Genomic DNA, 21,349 nt, shown 5'->3' on the forward strand with positions numbered 1-21,349 from the left:
AACCTCGGATATGAATATGTATTTAACATAAATAAACTCGAGAAGAATCCAAATTTATCTATTTAAATTATCGATAACTTATTTTCAATAAATAATTATAAAAATCATAAAAAAATTGTATATGAAATTTAAATTTAAACATTTAATTCTCTTATTTCAAAAAGATAACATGTTTGAAAATGAAATTATATAAAAAATAAATTATCCGAATTTAATTCAATTGATTAATTTATTCAATTTAACAATAAAAGATTTTGAATTCAAACAGCGACCAAATCACCCAAAAGTATAAATCTTAAAATATATTCATCGAAAGAGGAAGCAAGATAAAGCATAGGAATAATTTGAACAACATAACAAATAAAAACATCTTTCTTCAGTAATCAAATTTGGGGCTATGCATGCAATTGTATGATTTTAATCATCTTACATTACTAATATCATAAGTATTTTCTCGAAAAAATTGATTACATTAAAACCAAATTATTATTCATGTTGGATGAAATTACTTGCAAAGATATGCTAATTTCTTTTGGATTACGCTTATTTGAAAAAAATATTAATTTTAATTTAAATGGTAGACTTTATACATTTTTTTGTCAAAATATTTATAAATATAAATAGGAAAAAATATTATATTACCCTCTTTTTTTCACTTATTTCTTAAAAAAAAAAAAAAAAGATTGCTGGCCCCATCAAACTTTTTATTAAACGAAAAAAAAAAAGAAAAAGCAACCAACGGCATTATTGACCCAAATCCACGCGTGAAAGGAACGCTCCAAAAGGAGCGTTACAAGATAGAGAGAGCTCTGTCAATGTATGCCGTTCAGTCAAGACTTTCCTTACCTCGTCCTTTCCGCCGTTGCTTCCAAATTACGGAAAACGCATCCTTTTTCTCCCTTAACTAATTTCCACTTAAAAAAAAAGAACGGAAATTCCCAATTCCAAATTATTTCTAAATAAATCATTCTCTCGGTTAATTTCTCAGTTCGATCTCTTATTTTCAATGGACGAATCATCGTATTCAAATCTTGCTACCAGTCATTTACTCGGCTCAGTTCCGGTAAGCTGCTTAATATTCTTTTTTTTTTTTGTTTCAGTTAATTTTTGTGGCATTTTATTTCATTTTTTTTCGAATTAAATTATCAAGATCGACATTTTTCATGTAAATTAATTTCAAATTTCTTCCGAAAATTTTCATTTGAATCTTAGGCTGTTATCAATGAAGAAAAAAAGGCATCGTATGAAGGTACTTTTTCTTTTCTTTTTAATTTTTGGAAAATTTTGTTTGCAAATTTGTTTTATTTTTTATTTTTAAATTGTGCAGTTCCTGAAGCGAATATGCAAAATTTCCCTCCAAATAGTGGCAGCGGAGGAGTTGGCGGCGGCGGCGGCGGAGGTTATCAAACTCTTGGAGCTCCAACTGGTATATTATTTTTATGTCTTTAATTTATTTTCTTGCCATATAAGAAAGGCTTAGTTACATTTATCAGTCTTTCTTTGTTCTTACTCTAATATTTTGTGATTAGAAATTGATAATTTTTGCTATTGAGGTGATAAAATTGGAAATCTGCTATATTTGCAATGATTAATGTCTTAAAAGAGTAGATTAGTAAGGAAACTTTGTTCTTCCCAACTGGATAATAACTGAAGGAGAGACTAGAGAGATTTTTTGAAAAATTATTGCATCTAGAGTCGAGATATCGGAGATTTGGTTGTTTAACTGAGTGGCTCTTCCTTATGGAAGTTACATCTGGTACGGTAGGGAAATTTAGTGAAGGAAGTTGATATTTTCGATGCGCCTTAAATTTCAATTTACTGTTACATTTTTCTTTATTTTCTGGATTAATTACCTTTTATTTTTGTAGTCACGAATTTCTTTATGTCGAATGGAGTCCATGGTGAATACTTTTAAAAGGAGGTTCTGAAATATACTCCTTTTGGCGGTTCTGCTTATATTTTTGAACTTTCCTTGAGTAGTCTCTTCCTTTATTTATTTGGTTTTGTGTGTGTGTGTGTGTTCTAACTTAGGAACATAGAGTTGTAGACTACTGATTTTGCATTCACATTCTAAAACACATAAAGATATCGTGGCTGAGTTACTGGCATCGCTGTTAGATGTAATTCACTTATGGTATAATTTTTAATTCTTTATTTAGTGTTACAGAAGAAATCTTAATGTTTAACAATCCCTTTGTATATCCTATGCAGAAGGATTTGAACAACAGCCACCAAACAACTGGAAGGGAGTGTTTAGTATCTCGTCATACACACAGTATTTTAATGTGGATACAGATGTTGTCATAAACAGATTGATAAGTTCCTTTTATCCTGTTGGTGGAGATTTTTTCGACAAGATTGATGCTAACCCTGATTTGTGAGTATTCCCCCCCCCCCCCCCCAAAAAAAAAAAAAAAATTCTTCTTTGCCACCATTAAATGAGATATTCTTTAATACGGGTGAAAAAGCTGCTTTTGTCAAAGGTTCATTGTTCTATTTTTGGAATGGAAAGTTATCATTTGGAAGAGAAAAGTTATGTTCTTGTGAAGGAATATATAGAGGTTTTAAACCTTATAAAAGCATATTATCTCTATCCAATATAAATTGGGATGAAAAGTAGGATTGAAAGCAACCAAATCATACATTAACCTGGGCATTCTTTCATTTGCAAGAAAAAAGATACTACTACTAGAAATCACTAACTTATTCATAAACTTACTAAGTTAGAAAGTTTCGTTATTTGGTTCTTTATTTTGACATGGATTGTAACAACTAGGAAAAACTGTGAGAATGATTAATGGAATCATACTAAACACGAGTACATGAGAAGTGCATGTGTATGTTTCTAAAGGGAATAAAGGCCAGCAGTAATACAAAAACTACGAGCACACATCGGTTGCAGGTTTATTGCATCATATTCTGTAATTCTTATTTGCGGTCATCTTTGCAAGTAGATTGATTAAAAGAAGCCATTTATTAAGACAAAAAAATAGGAAGAAAACTAGGCAAGAGATAGATTGAAAGCTTCGATCTTAATGGTATTATGGAAGTTAAAGTACACTAGGATTTTGTTGTTAGTTTGTATTTGTAGCTTTTTATTTGTCTCATACAAGAGACTTTCAATGAGTTGTTTGAAGGGGAGATCATGGTAGTCTGCTTTCAATCAAAGGATCTTTTCTGGTAAGCTAATCAATGTATTGTTTAATGTATAATGCAAGGATAAAATTGGTAAATCCTCATCATATGGCTTTCTAAAGGTAACAGGATACGTGGCCCATTTGTTGTTCTCCGTCAGAAAATTGAATTCCTTGTTACCATGATGTGGTAAAATATACTTCTGATTATGTAGAAATCTTGACAATGTAACAGCTTTTACTAGATAGTAGTGCGAATAATGTACAGTAGTAAATTTCATAATTATCTGTTAATTTAATTTATTGGTCTTGATTTTTGTTGCAAGGTATGGTTTTATCTGGATAACAACTACATTGGTCTTTATGCTTGCTTCCTTTGGAAACTGTGCCACGTACCTTATGCAAAAGCGCACTGACGGCACTACTTCTTGGAGCTTTGATGTCGGCTATGTAAATGCAGCAGCTTGTGGAATCTATGGTTACACAGCTGTGGTGCCACTGGCATTTTACTTCTTGCTTCGGTATCTGGGTTCAAATGCTAGCCTTGTACGATTTTGGTGCATGTGGGGTTATTCGCTATCCATTTTCATTCCAACTGCAGTAAGTTTTTGTCTCTTTAAAGAAAAAAATACCAACGCCCACCCCTACCCTTTTTTGCTTTACAAACTGGTTTTAGTTTGTCATTCAAGTCCAAAAGCTGTCTTCTTGTTAATTATTCTCTTTTTATTTCGATGGATGAGAGAACCTTAAATGCTAATTCTGAAGTATTTAAGCCCCAAGAATAGCATATTCATTGATGTTTCCAGGGTCTTGTTAATCGGTGAGTACATCTAGAATTCTAGATTACCTAAGGTTATATTCTGCATCCTCATGAAGCTAAAATTTATTAGTTATTCATTATTTCTTTTGCAAACATCTGAGGTGGTACCATATGACATATTTGCAGTTTCTACTGCTTATTCCAGTTGAGATTCTCCGATGGATCATTATACTCATTGCTGGTACAGCCTCAGCATGCTTTGTTGCTTTGAATTTAAGATCTTATATTGAGGGGGCAAACGATCTTACAATGATGGTGGTTGCTGCATTCTTGTTGCAAATGGCCCTTGCAATCTTCATCAAGGTCTGGTTCTTTCCATAAACCTCAGTAAGTCATCCTATGTGGTCTATCTGAGCATCTAAAATCCAAACTTTGCTGTGTTTACTCTGTTTCTGGGAAATACGCAAAAGGAGATTAGTTTGAGTGAAATGCTGCTTGAAGAAAAGCTTTTGTGTTTTGGGATTCCTTACTTGGTTTGTAGTTCATTGATAAATTTGAAACATGTAATGGAGGTGAGTTCTAGGAGTTTATGTTTTTGATGACGTGTAGCAACTCCGCTATTTTGGTTTTGGAGTCAGTTCATCTAATTGAGTAGGTGTTGTTGGCCTACAACTTTTAAGTGACCAACTTCATCAGAGTAACCGGAGTAAATGTCAATGTAATATTTGAGATTCCGGAACTTGTCTCTTTTGCTCATGGTTGTGTAAATATAGGTTGTCATGGTCTTTTTGTCAATCTGTACTTGTTACTGAACATCGTAAAGCAAATTTTTGTTTAAAAAATTAGGTTCTTTCTGAATCATAAATGATCATGGGCATGAAGTTACTAGGTAGACTATCTCATTTGCCCAAAAAAGGCAGGAAAGGGAGAGGGGAAAGGTTGTGATGGTCATTAGCCCTAAGAAGACCATGGCTCGCTCCCCTGCCCATTTAAGTTTGTGCTACCAAGAGCATCCAGGGTCGCTGATCAACTATAGAACCCTACCATAAATGGAATGCGTTAGCTGTTCGCCGTTATGTTAGGCAATAAGGATCGGAGAAGGGTAGTCACGCATTCTTAAAACAGTGTTCTTAATACCAAAGAATGAGAGGGGAAAGCTCACCATTCCTGATTACCTTTGTAGCTTTATCCTTGGAAACCACAAGAATCCTTGGGTAGAATGGGATCCCACACTCTCTGTCAAGTGGTGTTTAAGTAACCAATCTTTCTTTCTTTTTTTTTTTCCGTCAAACATATGAACTTTTCAGCCCTTTGTAATTTCAGCCTATGAGCTTCAAACTAGTGCACGATGACAGGCCGAGCAAGGTAACAAATGGTCAGAGTCTGTGCACTTTCGATTCCTTGGCTGCCGTCTGCCCAATCCAACTTGAGTCAAATCATCATGACCCACAGCTTCTTGGTTGGGCTTGTTTTCGGCCTTAATGAGTAGACCCATCTCGATCTTACGCCATCCCATACCATATTATTCAAAACTGTAGCTAAATTGGCTGATGAAGGAGGAATCTATTCTTTTGATTTTTTTAATAATAAAACTATGCCTAACCGAACGACTGGACTCCACGTATTTGGTCAAAATCGATAGAAGCAAAACATGAATTGTTGTTTTCCGTGGGTTGTGTCTTGTCCCATAGGCTAATATATTCCAGTTAATTTATAGGGTCTTTGACTTTAGAACAAATGTTTGTTTGCATTTAATCTAATCTGGTTGGCCCAAGTTGTCTACTAATTCATAAACATTATTCAGTAAAAAATTTTCATGAAGCTGTTTTGGAGAAACCAAAATCCAATTTTCAGAAAAAGCAAACCAATGATATAAAACACTAACATTATTAGTGACAACTGATCAAATTTCCAAAACCTAAAATTTAATCAGTTCATAATAAAAGATAATGACATCAACCATTGTTTCTCTTGCAAGAGCATTTGATTTAGTATTATTAGTAATTGGTACATGATTTTTCTATTCAAATAACATATTTAAAAAAATAGACGAAATTGAAGTGCTCTTAAATTGTCTTATCTCTAACTAAAAATACAATCAAATATTAATGAGTTAAGACTCTCTCTTTTTGTGATGATCAAAAACTAAATAGTCTTATCCACCAAATTGATTTTGATTTTGAAAGTCCAGTCAAGACAAGATAGTAACTTAATTTTTTTAATCTTATGAATAATTCAAAAGTATTATGGTAAAGTTTTTAGTTAAAAGATAAGGTTTCTATCAATAAAAAAAAAAAAAAACCATTTTTACTAGGATTAAAGCAATTATCACATTCACTATCGATAAAATTTTTAAATTTTATAAATAAAATTTAAATAGATGACATATACTTCTTAATTTATAGTAAAAATATAAGAAATAAAATATATGACAATTATTAGTTTGTTTATAAAATAAAAAATTATTAAAAATGTATAAAAACAAACTCTTAGAATAATTTTTTAAAAACATATATGTAAATATTTTTCATTGTTTAAAAAACAAATACATTTATTTTTTCATTTAAAAAAAATAAAAAAAAAGAACAAAAAATCTAAGACTTCAAGAGTCCAAGTGTCGTACTGCCAGCGAAATACACGGATCTTAAAACTTCAAATCTGGGCCACTTCGCCGAGACTTCTTCGCCGCCAATATTTTAACCCAACAAATCCCATCTCCCATTGCTTACCTATCCGCGTCTCTAACTCTACATCTCTACGTCAGCATTTTTAGGTTAGTAGTTAATCACAATTTTATTGATGCACCATAGTTGATGCATTACATACTGAAACATGTTAATATTTCTGTGCTTGCTAATTCGTACGTCAGTATTTAATCACATTCTGATTGGTCCACCATCATTGATGCAGTACATATTAAAACGTGTTAATATTTCTCTTTATATTAATGTTTTTGTGCTTGCTAATAACTTTTTTCGTGGAAACATAAAGGAAAAAGCTTAAATTTAAATCCAATCGAACGTCTAAGTGAAAACAATAATATGTAATAAAATTAAAAATAATATTAAAATATATATTTTATCTTTAAACCTTTAATTTAATAATTAAAAATATTTAAAAAAAATATTAAAAATCTGATTTCGAATAAAATCTTTCTCATTCTCTTTATTTATATTAAGACTTTATATTTCTTATGTAATAAAAAAATAAAAAATAAAAAATTATTTTTAAAGATTTTATTTTAAAAGCATTGATAAATTATTTATATATTTTTTTAATATTAGTTATAACATTTATTAATTAATTTATTTTTTGTCAAATATTAATTTATTTTTTATTATATTAAATTAACATAATTATTTCAATATTTTTAAATAAAAATTCAAAATGTAAAAACAAAAAAATAAGACTTAAAATTATAAAGTAAAAATAAAAAAAATTTAAAAGGATAAAATTGGAAGAAAATGTGCGATGAGATTATATAATTTTCATCAGAATTAAAAGCTTTAAAAGCTTAAATTGTTCACGGACACTAATCGTTTCTCAAAAATTGCATCTAAATAAAAAAAAAATTATGTGTTTAAACTGATAAAAAAAAAAAAATCTCTATCTCACTGATAATTTGAAAGAAATTCAAATCAAATCGAAATCGTGTATCAAGCCTAAATTGTGTTGAAAAGAAGCCTATATCTTGTACCGAGCCTAAAATTGTGTCGAAAGGGGAAATGAGCAACATTGCTCACTGAATTAGAATAATGACCCCACTCGCTCATAAAATGACCGAATGTCTCTGTCCCTCTCTCCAGGATTTTGACTTTAGAATAAGCGTTTGTTTGCTTGCATTTAATCTAATCTGGTTGGCCCAAGTTGTCTGCCAATTCATCCTACAATATTCATGAAATAAATTTGAATTTTATAAGTTTTAGATAAACATTATTATTCATATGGTACTGTTTTTGTGATGAAAGTGGATTCGGACATTGAATTTTATTAAAATTTGTTATGAAATTATCTTAGTGAAATTAAAATATAATTTTCGAAAAAATGCAAACCAATAATATAAAACACTAACATTATTAGTGACAAATAATGTAATTTTTAAAATCTAAAACTTAATTAGTTTATAATAAAATATTAAATTAATAATCGCGTTAATGACAAAATGACATGCAATATTGTTTTTCTTACAAAAGCATTTGATTTAATAATTTGTAATAATTGGGACATGATTTTTCTAGATTTAGTAATTATTAGCAATTGAGGCATCAATTGTCTACTCACATGACATATTTGTAATAAAAAATATAAGAAATTGAAGTGCGTTTAAATTTTCACTTAGCTCTAACTAAAAATACAATCAAATATAAATGAGCTAAAGAGATTTTATCTTTTGTAATGATAAAAAATTAAGTGAAATTATTTAATATATTAAAAATAATTTTTTTTTAATTTCATAAACGAAGTTAAAATGATGACACGTGTCTTTTTTTAAAATTAATTTTTTAAAATATATAAAAAATATGTATTTTCATCTTAATATCGTTTGTAAAATTAAAAAAAAAAATTACTATTAATATATTTAATAATTTCTCAAAAAATGAATAGTTTTTACCGACCAAGTTGGTTGTAATTTTGAAAGTTTAATGAAGACAAAGGTAATAACTTAATTTTTCTAGTTTAATGACTAATTCAAAAGTATTATGATAAAGTTTTTGGTTAAAAGATAGAATTCTATCCATTAAAAAAGTTAACCATTTTTACTAAGATTAAAAAAAAAATCATATTTAGTAATAGTAAAATTTTTAAACTTTACAAAGATAACATATATTATTTAATATATAATAAAATTATAAAACAATTAAAAAAATATTTGACAATCATTTACTATGTTTATGAAATTAAAAAAATTTCACTATAAATACATAAAATTAAACTCTTAAATTTTGTTTAAATAAAAAATACTCTTCATTATTTAAAAAATAATTATATTTAATTTTTTACTAAAATAACTAAAAAAAATAAAAAAGAAAATCAAATATAGACATGATAATTTGTGTTTTCGTATGATATTTGACACATGTAATAACATGAATTATTAAAATATAAACATGTTATAAATTATAAAACGTATTTAAATATTAAATACGAATACGATATGTTTATTATATGTATTACATAAAACACGATATGATTAATATATGTACAATTAAACAATACGAATAAATATAAATAATATAAATATACATGAATAAATATCATTAATACGAATATACAAGAATAAACACGATTAATATTAATTTATACAAAATCAAAACTAAAAAATAAATTATTATAAATTATTCATTATATATAACTTAATAAATTTTGCATATTAATAATATAAAAATACTTATATATTAAAAATAATAAGAAAATTTTGATTCCCACTTAATACGTATTTAATATATATTACAAACTATATTAGTTTTTACTATCAAATTCAAAATAATAAACTATTAAAAATAAAAAATAAAATAATTATGTGTAAAATTAGTATTAATATTTATATTATTAATAAAAAATAAATTTATAATAATTATTAAATAAATATCATAATTAAATAACTAAAATAATATTTATATGGTATTAAATAGTCTATTAAGTATCACATATTTATATTAAATTAAAATAAATATAAAATATATTAAACATGTTAAAAATATATTTGTATGATAAAATTAAATTAAATATATATTTTTATCATATTATCTATTAAACATATATCCGTATAATATATTTTATTTAAATTTATTTTTATGTCTTATATATATCTAAATATATTAACACATATAAAATACAAATTATATCTTAACAAATATGAAACGCCTTTTTTTTTTTTTTTGGTATATTTTATATCGAACGTATCGTGTCGTGTCTAAATTGATGGCTCTAATAAAAAACTCCAAGTCCATGTGCTATACAATCAGCGGACTGCGCAGATCTAAAACTTTTGTCGCATCCGTGTCAGTTCGCCGAGGTCCCTCCATCGCCAATATTTTAACGTAAGAAATCCATGTCCTAGCAGTTATTCTGTACGTTTCACTAACTCTACCTCTCTTCACGTCAGCATTTAGTCACATTCTTATTGGTGCACCACAATTGATGGAGTACATATTGAAACATATTGATATTTCTCTGCTCAGTAATCCGTTTTATTTTGGACTCTTCTCTCCATAAAACCCTGAGAGGGAAAAAGGTTAAACTTAAACCCTATAAGACCTGAGAAACACCGCGTCACTGAGTTAGAACGGCTACACGACTTGCTCCGAGTTTCTTTCAATGGCCAATATGGACAGTTCTCGAGCCTTTGTTAAAGACGTTAAGCGTCTCGTCATCAAGGTTCAGTTCTTTTTTCTTTGTATTTCTTTTAAACATTGTTTCAATTTTGACTTTTGATGAGTTGATGAAATAAAAATGAATTAAACGGATTTAAAGTTTTTGTATAATTCTATTTTTATAATGGGTTTTATGGTGATTTTAATGGGAGGGGCGGTGTTTGGTTACTAGGAAAGATGGGTAATTGCAAAACTGGGACCAAGGCTGGATGGTATTCTAAAGCAAAACTAAGTGCATTTTTTAAAATTTTTATATAAGGATATTAAAATCTAAAATATAAGTGTTTTGTCTGTGTCATTGCATATTGCAATGGAAAATTATAATAATTTTTTTGAGAACGGAAAAACTGAAAATTGGATAAAAAAATATATTTTTGGTTAAAATCACCGAAACTATGCCAATGGTTTTGTTCGGCTAAGCTAAGTGCTTGTTTTTCGAGATATTAAAATCACATAAACCATGTCAATATATTTTATTTTGGTGTAATGATATTAAATTAAAAAAAAAAAGAAATTTTGGGTCTTTGTTATTTTGATGTATATTATTTTGTGAAGATAGGAAAACCGAAAATATTTTAAAACTGTATATAGCAGAGCACTTTTTATGAAGATTAATATATATTTCTTTTCAAAAAGATCTCAGTTTTAAAAGAGTCGAGATCTTTTTTTTTTTGGGAATGTGCTGGTTAATCGTTGGAAATTGCCCTGAAAGTGATGTCTATTTTCGTTTGTAAAATTTGTTTCCAGATAGGAAATTGTTGTTATTTTCTGCCACCAAGGTGGACCCTCTATTTTTTTTATCTATTGATTCAGAACAAGAACACTCCAGTTGGTATGGTGGTTATTTAACAAACATCTTAGCACTAGAGAGAACTAACTATTTTTGAAAGTTGGAGCTCTGATAAATGATTGAACTGACTAATATTGAAGGTTGGAACTGCTGTTGTTACTCGAAATGACGGACGATTAGCACTTGGAAGATTAGGAGCACTATGTGAGCAGGTATGCCATTTGTTTAATACATCATTGTAATGGAGCTCTGGGAGGTTGCACTTATTGCTTTATTTGCCTTGTAATAACATGGTTAAAGTTTCAAATGATGTGCAGATTAAAGAATTGAACTCTCAAGGATATGAGATTATTTTGGTGACATCAGGTGCTGTTGGCCTTGGTCGCCAAAGGCTAAGATACAGGAGGCTAGTCAACAGCAGGTTTTTTGCGTTTTCTTTTTCAGCTCTGTATAATGATGGTTATCCCTCAATTACATTTCAAGCCTAAAGAATGGACATCGCTGTCATGCATAAAAAAAGGAAAACTATTAATATTTTGGTAGTTCTCTTTGATAAATTCTTTTCCTTTGGTATTATTATTCTTATTCATTCTTGTCTTGTGTTTCACAGCTTTGCCGATCTTCAGAAACCCCAAGTAGAACTTGATGGAAAGGCATGTGCAGCCGTTGGACAAAATAGTCTAATGGCCCTGTATGATTCATTGTTTAATGAGGTGGTTGCCCATGTTCCATTTCATGGCTGCATTAGACTAATCTTTTCTTGAAGTTCATTACCTTAGAGTTCATTCTTTCTTCACCAGAAATTTTCATCTCTATTTGTGATGCATGTTTATATCTTTGGTATATAGAGCTTATTTGAAATGACCTTTTTTTTGCTGCAGCTGGATATTTCTTCTGCTCAACTTCTTGTAACAGACAGCGATTTTAGAGATAAAGATTTTAGGAAGCAACTAAATGAAACAGTGAAGTCTTTATTATCGCTGAAAGTTATTCCAATATTTAATGAAAATGATGCCGTCAGTACCAGGAAAGCTCCATATGAGGTATCATACTGATAACTTTTTCCTATGTTATGATGTCTTTTTATATCAAGACCTGGATCAATGCTATCTCCTTCTGGCTATAATAATCTTATCCAATGCTAGAATGAAAAGTTGATGTTCTTCACCATAAGCAGAAGCTTAATCTTAGGAGGCTGTACCAATATGTTGTAATGTATTATATTCAATATGTCCTCGTGTCTATTTAAATCAATACCTCAATCAATGCTATACCTATGCCTACAACAATCTTATCTGTTATTAGAATGAAAAGTGCTGTTCGTCATCATAGTAGAAGCTTAATCTTCAGAAGCTGTATCTATACACTTTAATGCATCATAAATACAAGCTTATTTCTCAAGGCTCTAATGCATTTTGTAAACAGATATTTTTAGATTCTCTCTATGTTGGTTTCAGATAAAGAGAGAAAAGTGTTTGAAAGCTTTGATTCATCTTAAAGTGCATAATTTGAGTACTTTTGCAGGATTCTTCTGGTATATTTTGGGATAATGACAGTTTAGCAGCTTTACTGGCATTGGAGCTAAAAGCTGATCTGCTTGTTTTGTTGAGTGACGTAGAGGGTCTTTACAGTGGCCCTCCAAGTGATCCAAAATCAAAGCTAATCCACACATATGTTAAGGAAAAGCATCAGACTGAGATTACCTTTGGAGACAAGTCGAGGGTGGGTAGAGGGGGTATGACTGCAAAAGTAAAAGCTGCTGTCAATGCAGCTTATGCTGGCATTCCTGTTGTTATCACCAGGTATAATTCATGCTTTATTCCAGGTTTAGCACTATGCGATGTTTTACTGTATCTTGACACATGTTAAATATAATAAATAGGATCAACTAAAAGCCTAAAATGATTGAATACTGGTTTTGCTAGGATTACAATCATTTAAAATGAAATAAACATACCGGTCAGTTTCCTCTAGTAAGTGCATTGAGGGGTTGGAAAATTCTTGCAATTTAAACTCCCCTGCCTTATCCCATCTAAGAACCCTTATATTTTCTAATAAATTGCAACTTAAGAAAAAAGAACGAGAACTTATTTGTCTGGAGCTTGTAGCTTTTGCTATATAAAAATACTCTTGCTGCATTCATATGTGATGATGCCATGTTGGTGTCAGCAAATTGCCTTCTGCCTAATTTTCTGTAATTTCTCTTTTGTTTCTTATAAAGTGGATTTGCTGCTGAGAACATAATAAAAGTCCTCCAAGGACAACGAATTGGTACTCTCTTTCATCAAGATGCACATTTGTGGGAACCGACTAAAGAAGTTGGTTCCCGTGAAATGGCAGTTGCAGCAAGAGAAAGTTCCAGACGACTTCAGGTAATATTGCATTGCTTTGTTGCTCCAAATATTTTGTGATAACATTTTTCTTCCTCAAGTTGTGGTTCTGGCTGCCACTTCTTGTGTTGACAGTCAGATGTACCTTCTTGGGTAGTGGCAAAAAGAACTTAATGGCAATTGTTCTTCAGGCATTGTCTTCACAAGAGCGGAAAAAGATTTTACTAGACATAGCTGATGCTCTTGAAGCAAATGAAAAATTGATCACTATTGAGAATGAAGCTGATGTTGCTGCTGCACAAGAGGCTGGATATGAGAAATCCTTGATATCTCGGCTAGTATTGAAGCCTGGGAAGGTAAAATGTTAAATCTAATTCTTCCATGTTTGCTTATTTACTGTTGCCTTTTATTACCTCTCAGCTTTGTCCATGTCGTTGAATACCTAAAGCAGATGCAACCCTTATGCATCAAAATCCAACTGTACCTTGTCCCTTCTCAGATTACTTATAGTTATGAGTTTTGTTTTGTGTTGTTGAGTTTACTTCTTGCTCTCAACAGATTTCGAACCTTGCAAAGTCAATTCGTGTGCTTGCTAACATGGAAGACCCAATTGGCCGTGTTTTGAAGAAAACACAGGTAATAAAGAGGTATTTCTTATGTTCAGTAGGTTGATACATTGAGTTGTGAAGTTGCTGGAGGTTCATGTGGTTTGAAACGTAGTTTAATTTCTAAACCTTTAAAAGTGAGGCAAGAAAGGTTGAATTTTGGGGGTTTGGGGGGATTATATCAGAAACCAAAACTGTGTATGGTTTTGGCCAAAGCTCTTATTAACAGAATTGCTGGAACTTTTTGAGTGAATAGTTATCTGATGATTATCTTTGCATTCAGGTTGCAGATGGACTTATTTTGGAGAAAACATCAAGTCCTTTGGGTGTTCTTTTGATTGTTTTTGAATCTCGACCTGAAGCACTTGTACAGGTAAATAGGACTACAACTTTGAAAATCCTTTCCACTATTTCTCTATGGTTTAGATAAGATGAATGATTTAAATAGATTATTTTATTCTGAGATGGACTTATGTTCCTACCCCCTTTTATGTTAACCTTTATTTGGCTTGACCAAGGAAGGAAAATGCAGAAAACTATCTGCATTGTATGAGGTGGAGCTAAGTGCTATTTTTTATTTGCCTAGTCAAGTTATATGCTTCTATTTCTGAATATTCTCCTGTGGTTTTATGTATCATTTGAATAGATAACCTCATTAGCTATCCGAAGTGGGAATGGGCTACTCTTGAAAGGGGGAAAGGAGGCCAAGCGGTCAAATGCTATTTTGCATAAGGTTTGGGTTCTAAAATGAGTTTTCTTGAATGTACTGAAATGTGATTTCTTGTCTGGATTTCTTTTCTGATATTTTTTCACGTTCTTTTGAATTCATAGGTAATAACCGAAGCCATTCCAGACACTGTTGGGAGCAAAGTTATTGGACTTGTGACTTCAAGAGATGAGATTCCTGACCTTTTGAAGGTTAGTAGATCTTAAAGTGACCAATCATTAGAACAGATATTTTATGACAATATTATGCACTTTAATTTGGAACTCAGCATTAACATTTATACTTCAGCTTGATGATGTGATTGATCTTGTGATCCCAAGAGGCAGCAACAAACTTGTTTCTCAAATCAAGAGTTCAACTAAAATTCCTGTTCTTGGTCATGCAGGTTAGATGGGTTCTAGTGTCTTATCCATTCATCATATGCTTGGCCGATGTGATAATTTTGTTTTTATAAGGGTTATAAGGAAAAGATACTTCTGCCTGGTTCTTATCCTGTTTACTATGCTGTTTGTTTCAGATGGAATTTGCCATGTATATGTTGATAAGTTTGCTGATATTGAAATGGCAAAGCAGATTGTTTTGGATGCAAAAATAGATTATCCTGCTGCTTGTAATGCAATGGTAATTCATCAGTCATTCGTCAATTTATTTCTTCCTGACAAATTTAAGTAACAAGTTCAATGTTATTCTTTGAGGCTATATTTTTGTTTATATATTTTCAGATTGTGTTCATCACGTTGCATAGTTATTTAATGCTTCTCTTTTACTTTTGGCAGGAGACTCTTCTTGTACACAAGGACTTAGTGCAGAGCGGTGCACTGAATGAGCTAATCGTTGATCTTCGTATAGAAGGTACATTGCAAGTAACTTCACTTTCAATATATGATACTTAAAAATTATCCATGATTGCCACATGTTTAGTTGCTTTATTAGAAAGTGAATAGCTCTAGTTAAAATATGATAATGTAGGTTGGAAAATTGACACCAAGCATTATGCAATAATTCTTTCAACTTTTAAAAGCGGAATTAATGGAGCATAGTTAACGAGATGTCCACTTAGGATTTTAGAATGAAAGAAGGAAATGGATAGTCTATGCTTTTGAGTTTTAAATTTCTGGATCTATGTATTATGTTTAACCCTCTGACAACTATACTTAGTTTATACTGAATTTGAATATTTGAAGAAAGTGAATGTCTTTTAAATTCTTGTCTGTGTTTTGAGTATGACAATTTCTCTTGAGCTATTTTAGTGGCTTGATCAGCTGAGAGATTTTATTTCTACATACTAATTCATTGAGCTCATTCTTAGGTAAATCTCATACATATCCAGTTACGTGAGATATATAACTATCCAGCACTATGAAGCAAATGGATAATCTTTCAATGAAATCTCATTGTCTGCAAATCCAGCTGCATGAAAAACTATCATAGAACTTAAAATTTGTTCATATTTATGGCAGTTCTTGGTATCTTTTATGACTAATATGATATCCTAACCATTTTTGGAATGGCTGGCAACTTAAATAAAATAACTTGATGAAAATGTCGTTGTCCTATTCAGTTTGTTTTCTGCATTGGTATTTTTTAAAACTTTGTTTATCTCGTTTTTCTATTGTTTCGGTGCTGAATTTATTAGGATGGAATTTTTACACCTTTCCATCATATCCATGTAACACAATTTTTGGAATATCTAAGGGATAACCAACGTTAATGCATCTTTTGCAGGTGTTATGTTATATGGCGGACCGAGGGCAAGTTCCTTGTTGAAAATCCCACAGGCACGCTCATTTCATCATGAATACAATTCATTGGCCTGCACTGTTGAAATAGTGGATGACGTCGGTGCAGCCATCCATCATATCCATCATAATGGAAGGCATGTTACAATATCTTGGCCGAGAACATTATTGACTCTTCTTTGTTTGCATATTGATGCATGCTATGGTTGCATGTGCAGATGGACATGAATTACCTTCTTTTTTTTTTTTCTTTTTTGTTTCAGTGCACACACGGATTGTATCATCACAGAAGACCAAGAAATTGCAGAAATCTTCCTGAATCAAGTTGACAGGTAAGACTTCAATTATCTTTTTTCTGAAAGATCACTTTAGCTGGTTATTCTATTACTTAAATTCTTGACATCTTTCTGCTCTATCTTCTTACTTGTAAGACCTAAAATAAGAAAATGCAATGGGTAATGCTTTGATTTCGAAGGCAACAAAATTACTTTGACTCAGTGCTATAATGGTGGCTCCTTTAATTCTGTGGGTCATCATGTAATACATCCTTTATTTAAATGGCCAGTGCTGCTGTTTTCCACAATGCAAGCACAAGATTCTGCGACGGGGCTCGATTTGGGCTAGGAGCAGAGGTATCATATCTCTGTTACTTTCATCATCTATTTGATATGTTCAAGTTCATTGGTGTAACATTTGATTTTCTTCAATAACTGAATAGGTTGGGATAAGTACAAGTAGGATTCATGCTCGGGGTCCTGTCGGTGTTGAAGGATTGTTAACAACAAGATGGTATGGATCTATTAAGATCTTCATTTATAGACCACGAATTCTACAGTCCATTGTTAGTATTTCATACATCCTATAAACATGGATTTGCACATATATGTTATCTATAGGAGATCATTTTGGAGGTAGGCTATCTCTTTGGTAACATAAATTATATTCATCTAAATATTTATGATATTGTTACTGTTATATTTGAAGGATTTTGCTAACAAGTGCCCTAAGATCACTCTTTAAGATTACTATATTGAATAATATCCTTAGAAAAATGCAAGTAGCTTATTTTAAGGTTATTTAACCTTATAATTTTTTTTTGGTTCAAAATATAGGATTCTCAAAGGAAGTGGGCAGGTGGTGGATGGTGATAAAGGGGTCATTTACACCCACAAAGACATACCTGTTGACTCTTAAAAATGGATCAGAAAAAGCCTAAAATGCAGAGGGAAACTGCGTGAAGCTCCTTTCATAGGATTCAACTTTCTTCTTTTTCCTCTCTGTCTTATCCTTTAGTTTCAAGGGGCAGGATTGGTCATTGCGTCATTATTATACTATTATTATTCTTTTATTATTATTATTATGAAATTCTTGCTATGGTTTATTCTTATGTTTTTAATTTAGGAATAAGTAAATTTTTTTTTCAAGGGTGATAACTAGAAATTAGGAGTAATTTGTTTGGGGAGACTTGAAAGAAGAAAAGAATGTTAGTGTGTTATTTGTGAGTTTTTTCAGGAATTGTGTTAAAGTACTAATAATCCCATCCAATTATTTTCTTTTACTATATTTTGGGAATTTCCCAGGATTTTAGACTAAGAATATAAGATCCATAAATTAATAAATTTTAGATTTAGTAATACAAAATACAATACGATGATACCATATAAACACGATATATATAAATAAAAGATATGAAAATAAATGATTTAAAATTTTAATAAAAATTATATATGAATTAAATAAAATTAAAATATATATTTTATATTTTTGTATAAATATGAATTATGATATTTAATTTTTGTATAAGATATGATTTGAATAAATGAATTTTGATATTTTACACTTTACAAATTTACGAATTGCTGTATCTAAAACAGTATTCCAATGTGAAAGAAAATTTTCTTAAAAAACTCGTTGAATCAAATGGTTAAATTCATGCTTCAACGGGCTTCTTCGACGTAATACAATAGTCTTGTCCCGTTTCTTGGTCAACGCAGAAGGTCGACAAATCCCTTTAAAAACATTGGGAGAACACCTTAATCTCTCTTGTAAGATATAAAAATCACATTCCAATCTCTTTAAAATTTGATGGCAGATCACATAGCTGGCATTCAAAGGAGAACCACATTCATCTAAGGAAGATAACAACACTAGCATCACTTTTATTTTGTAAATTTCAATTCTAATCAATTAAGAAGTAACATTCTTGCATACTTGTTTTCAGTTCCTGCAAGACTTGATGTGAATATGGTTCAAACAAGAGTGAGACAAAATATTCTTCAAGTAGAGCAATATATGATCCGAACTTAATTCCAAACATGTAACATTCAACTTCAACAAATTCGAAAGAACTTTTCACCACAATAAAATTGTGCATTTGTTATTTAGTTCATGCAATAACTTGCAACAATGCTTGTTTCCTACTCGAAAGAGAATGCTATTAGCTCATGTCCTTGTTCATAAACTATTGTATGATGCTATAAATCCTTCATTCTTCCATGAACTTCTTGAGGTTCTTCAACCACCTAAGGTACTCTCTACTATCCTTGTTGATCATGTACTCATGCAAGTAATTGGTAGTGCTCGGCTTGATTCCTCTGATCTCCAAGTACTTGTGGAAAGCCTTCTGCAGGTTCTCATCCAAATCACTGCAAAACACAAAAACAAAAACATTAATTATAGCAGAGATCCAATCAAAATCCCAAGTTTCCTACAAAAAGCTTACTGGAAATCAGGGCCTTCATAGGCAAGTTCGTCCTCGGAGTTAGGATTTCTAACAGCCAAACTGTCGATTGCAATCTCATCCGGGAAGGCAGTACAATTGAACTCCAAACTAGGACCACCACTCTTTGAGACAGTAACAACCAATGGGATACTTGACTTACTAGGCTTTTCATAGTCATCCTCATCATCGTCTTCACCCTGTTCTTGTTCATCGCCTGTAACAAGATCAGGCATGTGAATATCAACCTTTATTAACTCACCATCATATTCTCTTGTCAATGTTATAGTTTGAAGCCCAGGAGTGTCTTCGATTTCGAAAGGGAATCCACTTGGAGTCTCTTCAACCTGGGAAAAAAAAAACAGAAAATTATTGCTTTCAGTTTGCAAACAGATAATCTATACTAAGTATTATGAAATTGCGCATGTAAATTCTAAGATCATGTTCATTTCAAAAAATTAAAACCCAAAACCACGAAAAAGAAAATAAAAACCCTAAATTTTCTATGCCTACCCCAACTTAAGTAAAAAATAATGTTTTTTTTTTCAAAGTGCAATATTTAAACCATTTTTCAGTAGTTTCCAATTTTTGGGGGGAAATAATGATCTTTTAAACAATTTTGCATTTTTTTTCCATTTTCATGAAAGAAAAGAAAATTCTAAAAAACCCAAAATCTATCAAATTCAAACACTTGTATTTTTCCCCTTACTTTCCCATAAACCCTAAATGAAAAAAGAAAGGGAAAAAACAGAATAAATTACTCACCTGATCATATTCATCACTCTCCTCAGCACACTGAATCTCAGATTCAAGAACTCGAAGCAGAGACTGATCAGCAGAGGTTTTTCCTGAATCAACAGCTGTTGAGAAATGAAGGCTATTTTGGTAAAAATGGTTTAGACTGGATTGCTGGGAGTGGAAGCTATGGTTCATAGCTGCGAAGATGCAAGAGTGGTAGTTCCTCTGGGCTCGGGTGAGTCGAATAGCGAGTGGAACCAACAAGTTGGCTGATTTGCGGAGAATCGAAGTGAAAGCCATGGAAACTGCGCTGAAAAAAGAAAAAGGAGAGGGTTTGCAAGGGTTTTAGGAACGGCTGGATTCTGTGTCGTGAGGGTTTTAGGTTTTAAAGGCCAAAGATGTGCAAGTGGCTTCGGTCTGATATAGGCGATTTCCTGCCTAATTTGGCCTCGAATGAGCCTATTTTGGGCCTCAATTGTTCTGGAATTAGGCCTCGGAGTTGGCTAAGTTGAGCTTATTTCGGCTTAAAATTGAGCTGAATTGGGCCTCGGGTTTGGAATGGATTGGGCTTATCTGGGCGAAGAGTTGGTCTAGAATGAAGACTCTAATTGGTGTGATTTTGGGCTCAATTGGGATGGAAATGGGCCCCGGAGTTGGCTTACTTTGGGTTGTATTGGGCTTAAAATTGAGTTATAATTGGGTTTTGTTGTGGGTCAGAGTGGGCTTATTTGGGTCTAAAATTGGGCTTCAAAGTAGGCTTAAGTTGGATGTTTTGGGCCTAAAATTGGGCTATATTGGGACTATAAGTGGGCTCAGTTTGGCAGTTTTGGGCTTGAATGTCTATAATTGGGCCTAAGTTGGGCTGATCTGGGCCTGTGTTGTTCATAAATGGGCCTACAAATCTGTATAAGTAGGTCTATTTTGGTGCTGAAGTTGGGCTAGAATTGGGCTTCAGAGTTGGCATAGGCTTATTTGGGCCTCAAGTAGTTCAGGAATGAAGCCTCTAATGCGTATTTTGGGCCTTAGATCGGGTTAAATAAACTGGAATTGGCCTTGTTTGGTCCTTCAGTAAACTCTTTTGGGCCTCAACTTGAGCCTAAGTAACGCTGAATTGGTCCATATTTGATTTTTTGGTATTTATATTGGGCTAATTTAGGCTAGAATTGGGTCTATTTTGCCAATGTTGGGCTCAAATGGGTTTATTTTTGTTACTTGGGCTAGAATTCAGCCTTTTATTTGGACTAAAAATTGACCTTAATTGGGTCTATTTTGAGATCAATTAGGCCTGATTTGGGTCAGATTTTGTCCTTAATGTGGGCCTCATAATAAGGAACGTATTCAAAATTGGTTTGAGTTTGTAATTGAATTTGAGTATTTTTTTTTATATTTATCCGTTGAAATTTTTAAATTTCACAAGGGAAAAAAAATATAGT

At 31.5% G+C, this 21,349-nt stretch overlaps 3 protein-coding genes across 5 annotated transcripts; 2 read left to right on the forward strand and 1 right to left on the reverse strand.

Annotated features, from left to right (window-relative positions):
* Positions 1-733: 733 nt before the first annotated feature.
* On the forward strand, positions 734-4,689 carry LOC111310173 (uncharacterized). Its single transcript, XM_022909360.2, has 6 exons — positions 734-1,063; positions 1,213-1,249; positions 1,328-1,426; positions 2,212-2,377; positions 3,461-3,734; positions 4,081-4,689. The coding sequence occupies exons 1-6, from the start codon at positions 1,007-1,009 to the stop codon at positions 4,273-4,275; spliced, it is 828 nt and encodes a 275-aa protein (XP_022765095.2). The 5' UTR covers positions 734-1,006; the 3' UTR covers positions 4,276-4,689.
* A 5,405-nt stretch (positions 4,690-10,094) lies between these two features.
* On the forward strand, positions 10,095-17,833 carry LOC111310174 (delta-1-pyrroline-5-carboxylate synthase-like). 3 transcript variants are annotated; one of them, XM_022909362.2, is made up of 20 exons: positions 10,098-10,272; positions 11,199-11,270; positions 11,376-11,479; positions 11,669-11,771; positions 11,940-12,101; positions 12,583-12,860; positions 13,280-13,430; positions 13,580-13,744; positions 13,947-14,024; positions 14,277-14,366; positions 14,640-14,726; positions 14,825-14,911; positions 15,009-15,105; positions 15,238-15,341; positions 15,497-15,572; positions 16,446-16,596; positions 16,723-16,791; positions 17,025-17,091; positions 17,178-17,248; positions 17,572-17,833. In XM_022909362.2, exons 1-20 carry the CDS (start codon positions 10,213-10,215, stop codon positions 17,651-17,653), a joined length of 2,154 nt encoding a protein of 717 aa, XP_022765097.2. In that variant the 5' UTR covers positions 10,098-10,212; the 3' UTR covers positions 17,654-17,833. The 3 variants fall into 3 exon arrangements, with proteins under 3 accessions (XP_022765098.2, XP_089604410.1, XP_022765097.2); XM_089748284.1 differs by lacking the exon at positions 13,947-14,024 and having other exon boundaries at positions 10,097-10,272; XM_022909363.2 differs by lacking the exons at positions 17,178-17,248; positions 17,572-17,833 and having other exon boundaries at positions 10,095-10,272; positions 16,891-17,029.
* Positions 17,834-18,731: 898 nt separating this feature from the next.
* Positions 18,732-20,308, reverse strand: LOC111309770 (uncharacterized protein At2g39795, mitochondrial-like). Its single transcript, XM_022908776.2, has 3 exons — positions 19,944-20,308; positions 19,182-19,525; positions 18,732-19,104 (listed from the first exon to the last, which is right to left on the reverse strand). Exons 1-3 carry the CDS (start codon positions 20,214-20,216, stop codon positions 18,945-18,947), a joined length of 777 nt encoding a protein of 258 aa, XP_022764511.2. The 5' UTR covers positions 20,217-20,308; the 3' UTR covers positions 18,732-18,944.
* Positions 20,309-21,349: the final 1,041 nt, after the last annotated feature.

This window comes from Durio zibethinus, chromosome 19, assembly GCF_047325235.1.
Source record: "Durio zibethinus cultivar Kanyao isolate XHJ-2024 chromosome 19, ASM4732523v1, whole genome shotgun sequence".
In the NCBI taxonomy this organism is placed as follows: domain Eukaryota; kingdom Viridiplantae; phylum Streptophyta; class Magnoliopsida; order Malvales; family Malvaceae; genus Durio; species Durio zibethinus.

Coding starts and splice junctions, on each gene's coding strand:
- LOC111310173 (XM_022909360.2), top strand. CDS start 1,007: ATGGACGAATCATCGTATTCAAATCTTGCTACCAGTCATTTACTCGGC. Junction 1,064..1,212: donor ATTTACTCGGCTCAGTTCCG/GTAAGCTGCTTA, acceptor TTTGAATCTTAG/GCTGTTATCAATGAAGAAAA. Junction 1,250..1,327: donor AAAAAAGGCATCGTATGAAG/GTACTTTTTCTT, acceptor TAAATTGTGCAG/TTCCTGAAGCGAATATGCAA.
- LOC111310174 (XM_022909362.2), top strand. CDS start 10,213: ATGGCCAATATGGACAGTTCTCGAGCCTTTGTTAAAGACGTTAAGCGT. Junction 15,573..16,445: donor CGTTGATCTTCGTATAGAAG/GTACATTGCAAG, acceptor CATCTTTTGCAG/GTGTTATGTTATATGGCGGA. Junction 17,249..17,571: donor GGATTGTTAACAACAAGATG/GTATGGATCTAT, acceptor TTCAAAATATAG/GATTCTCAAAGGAAGTGGGC.
- LOC111309770 (XM_022908776.2), bottom strand. CDS start 20,216: ATGGCTTTCACTTCGATTCTCCGCAAATCAGCCAACTTGTTGGTTCCA. Junction 19,526..19,943: donor AGAGTGATGAATATGATCAG/GTGAGTAATTTA, acceptor TTTTTTTCCCAG/GTTGAAGAGACTCCAAGTGG. Junction 19,105..19,181: donor TATGAAGGCCCTGATTTCCA/GTAAGCTTTTTG, acceptor TGTGTTTTGCAG/TGATTTGGATGAGAACCTGC.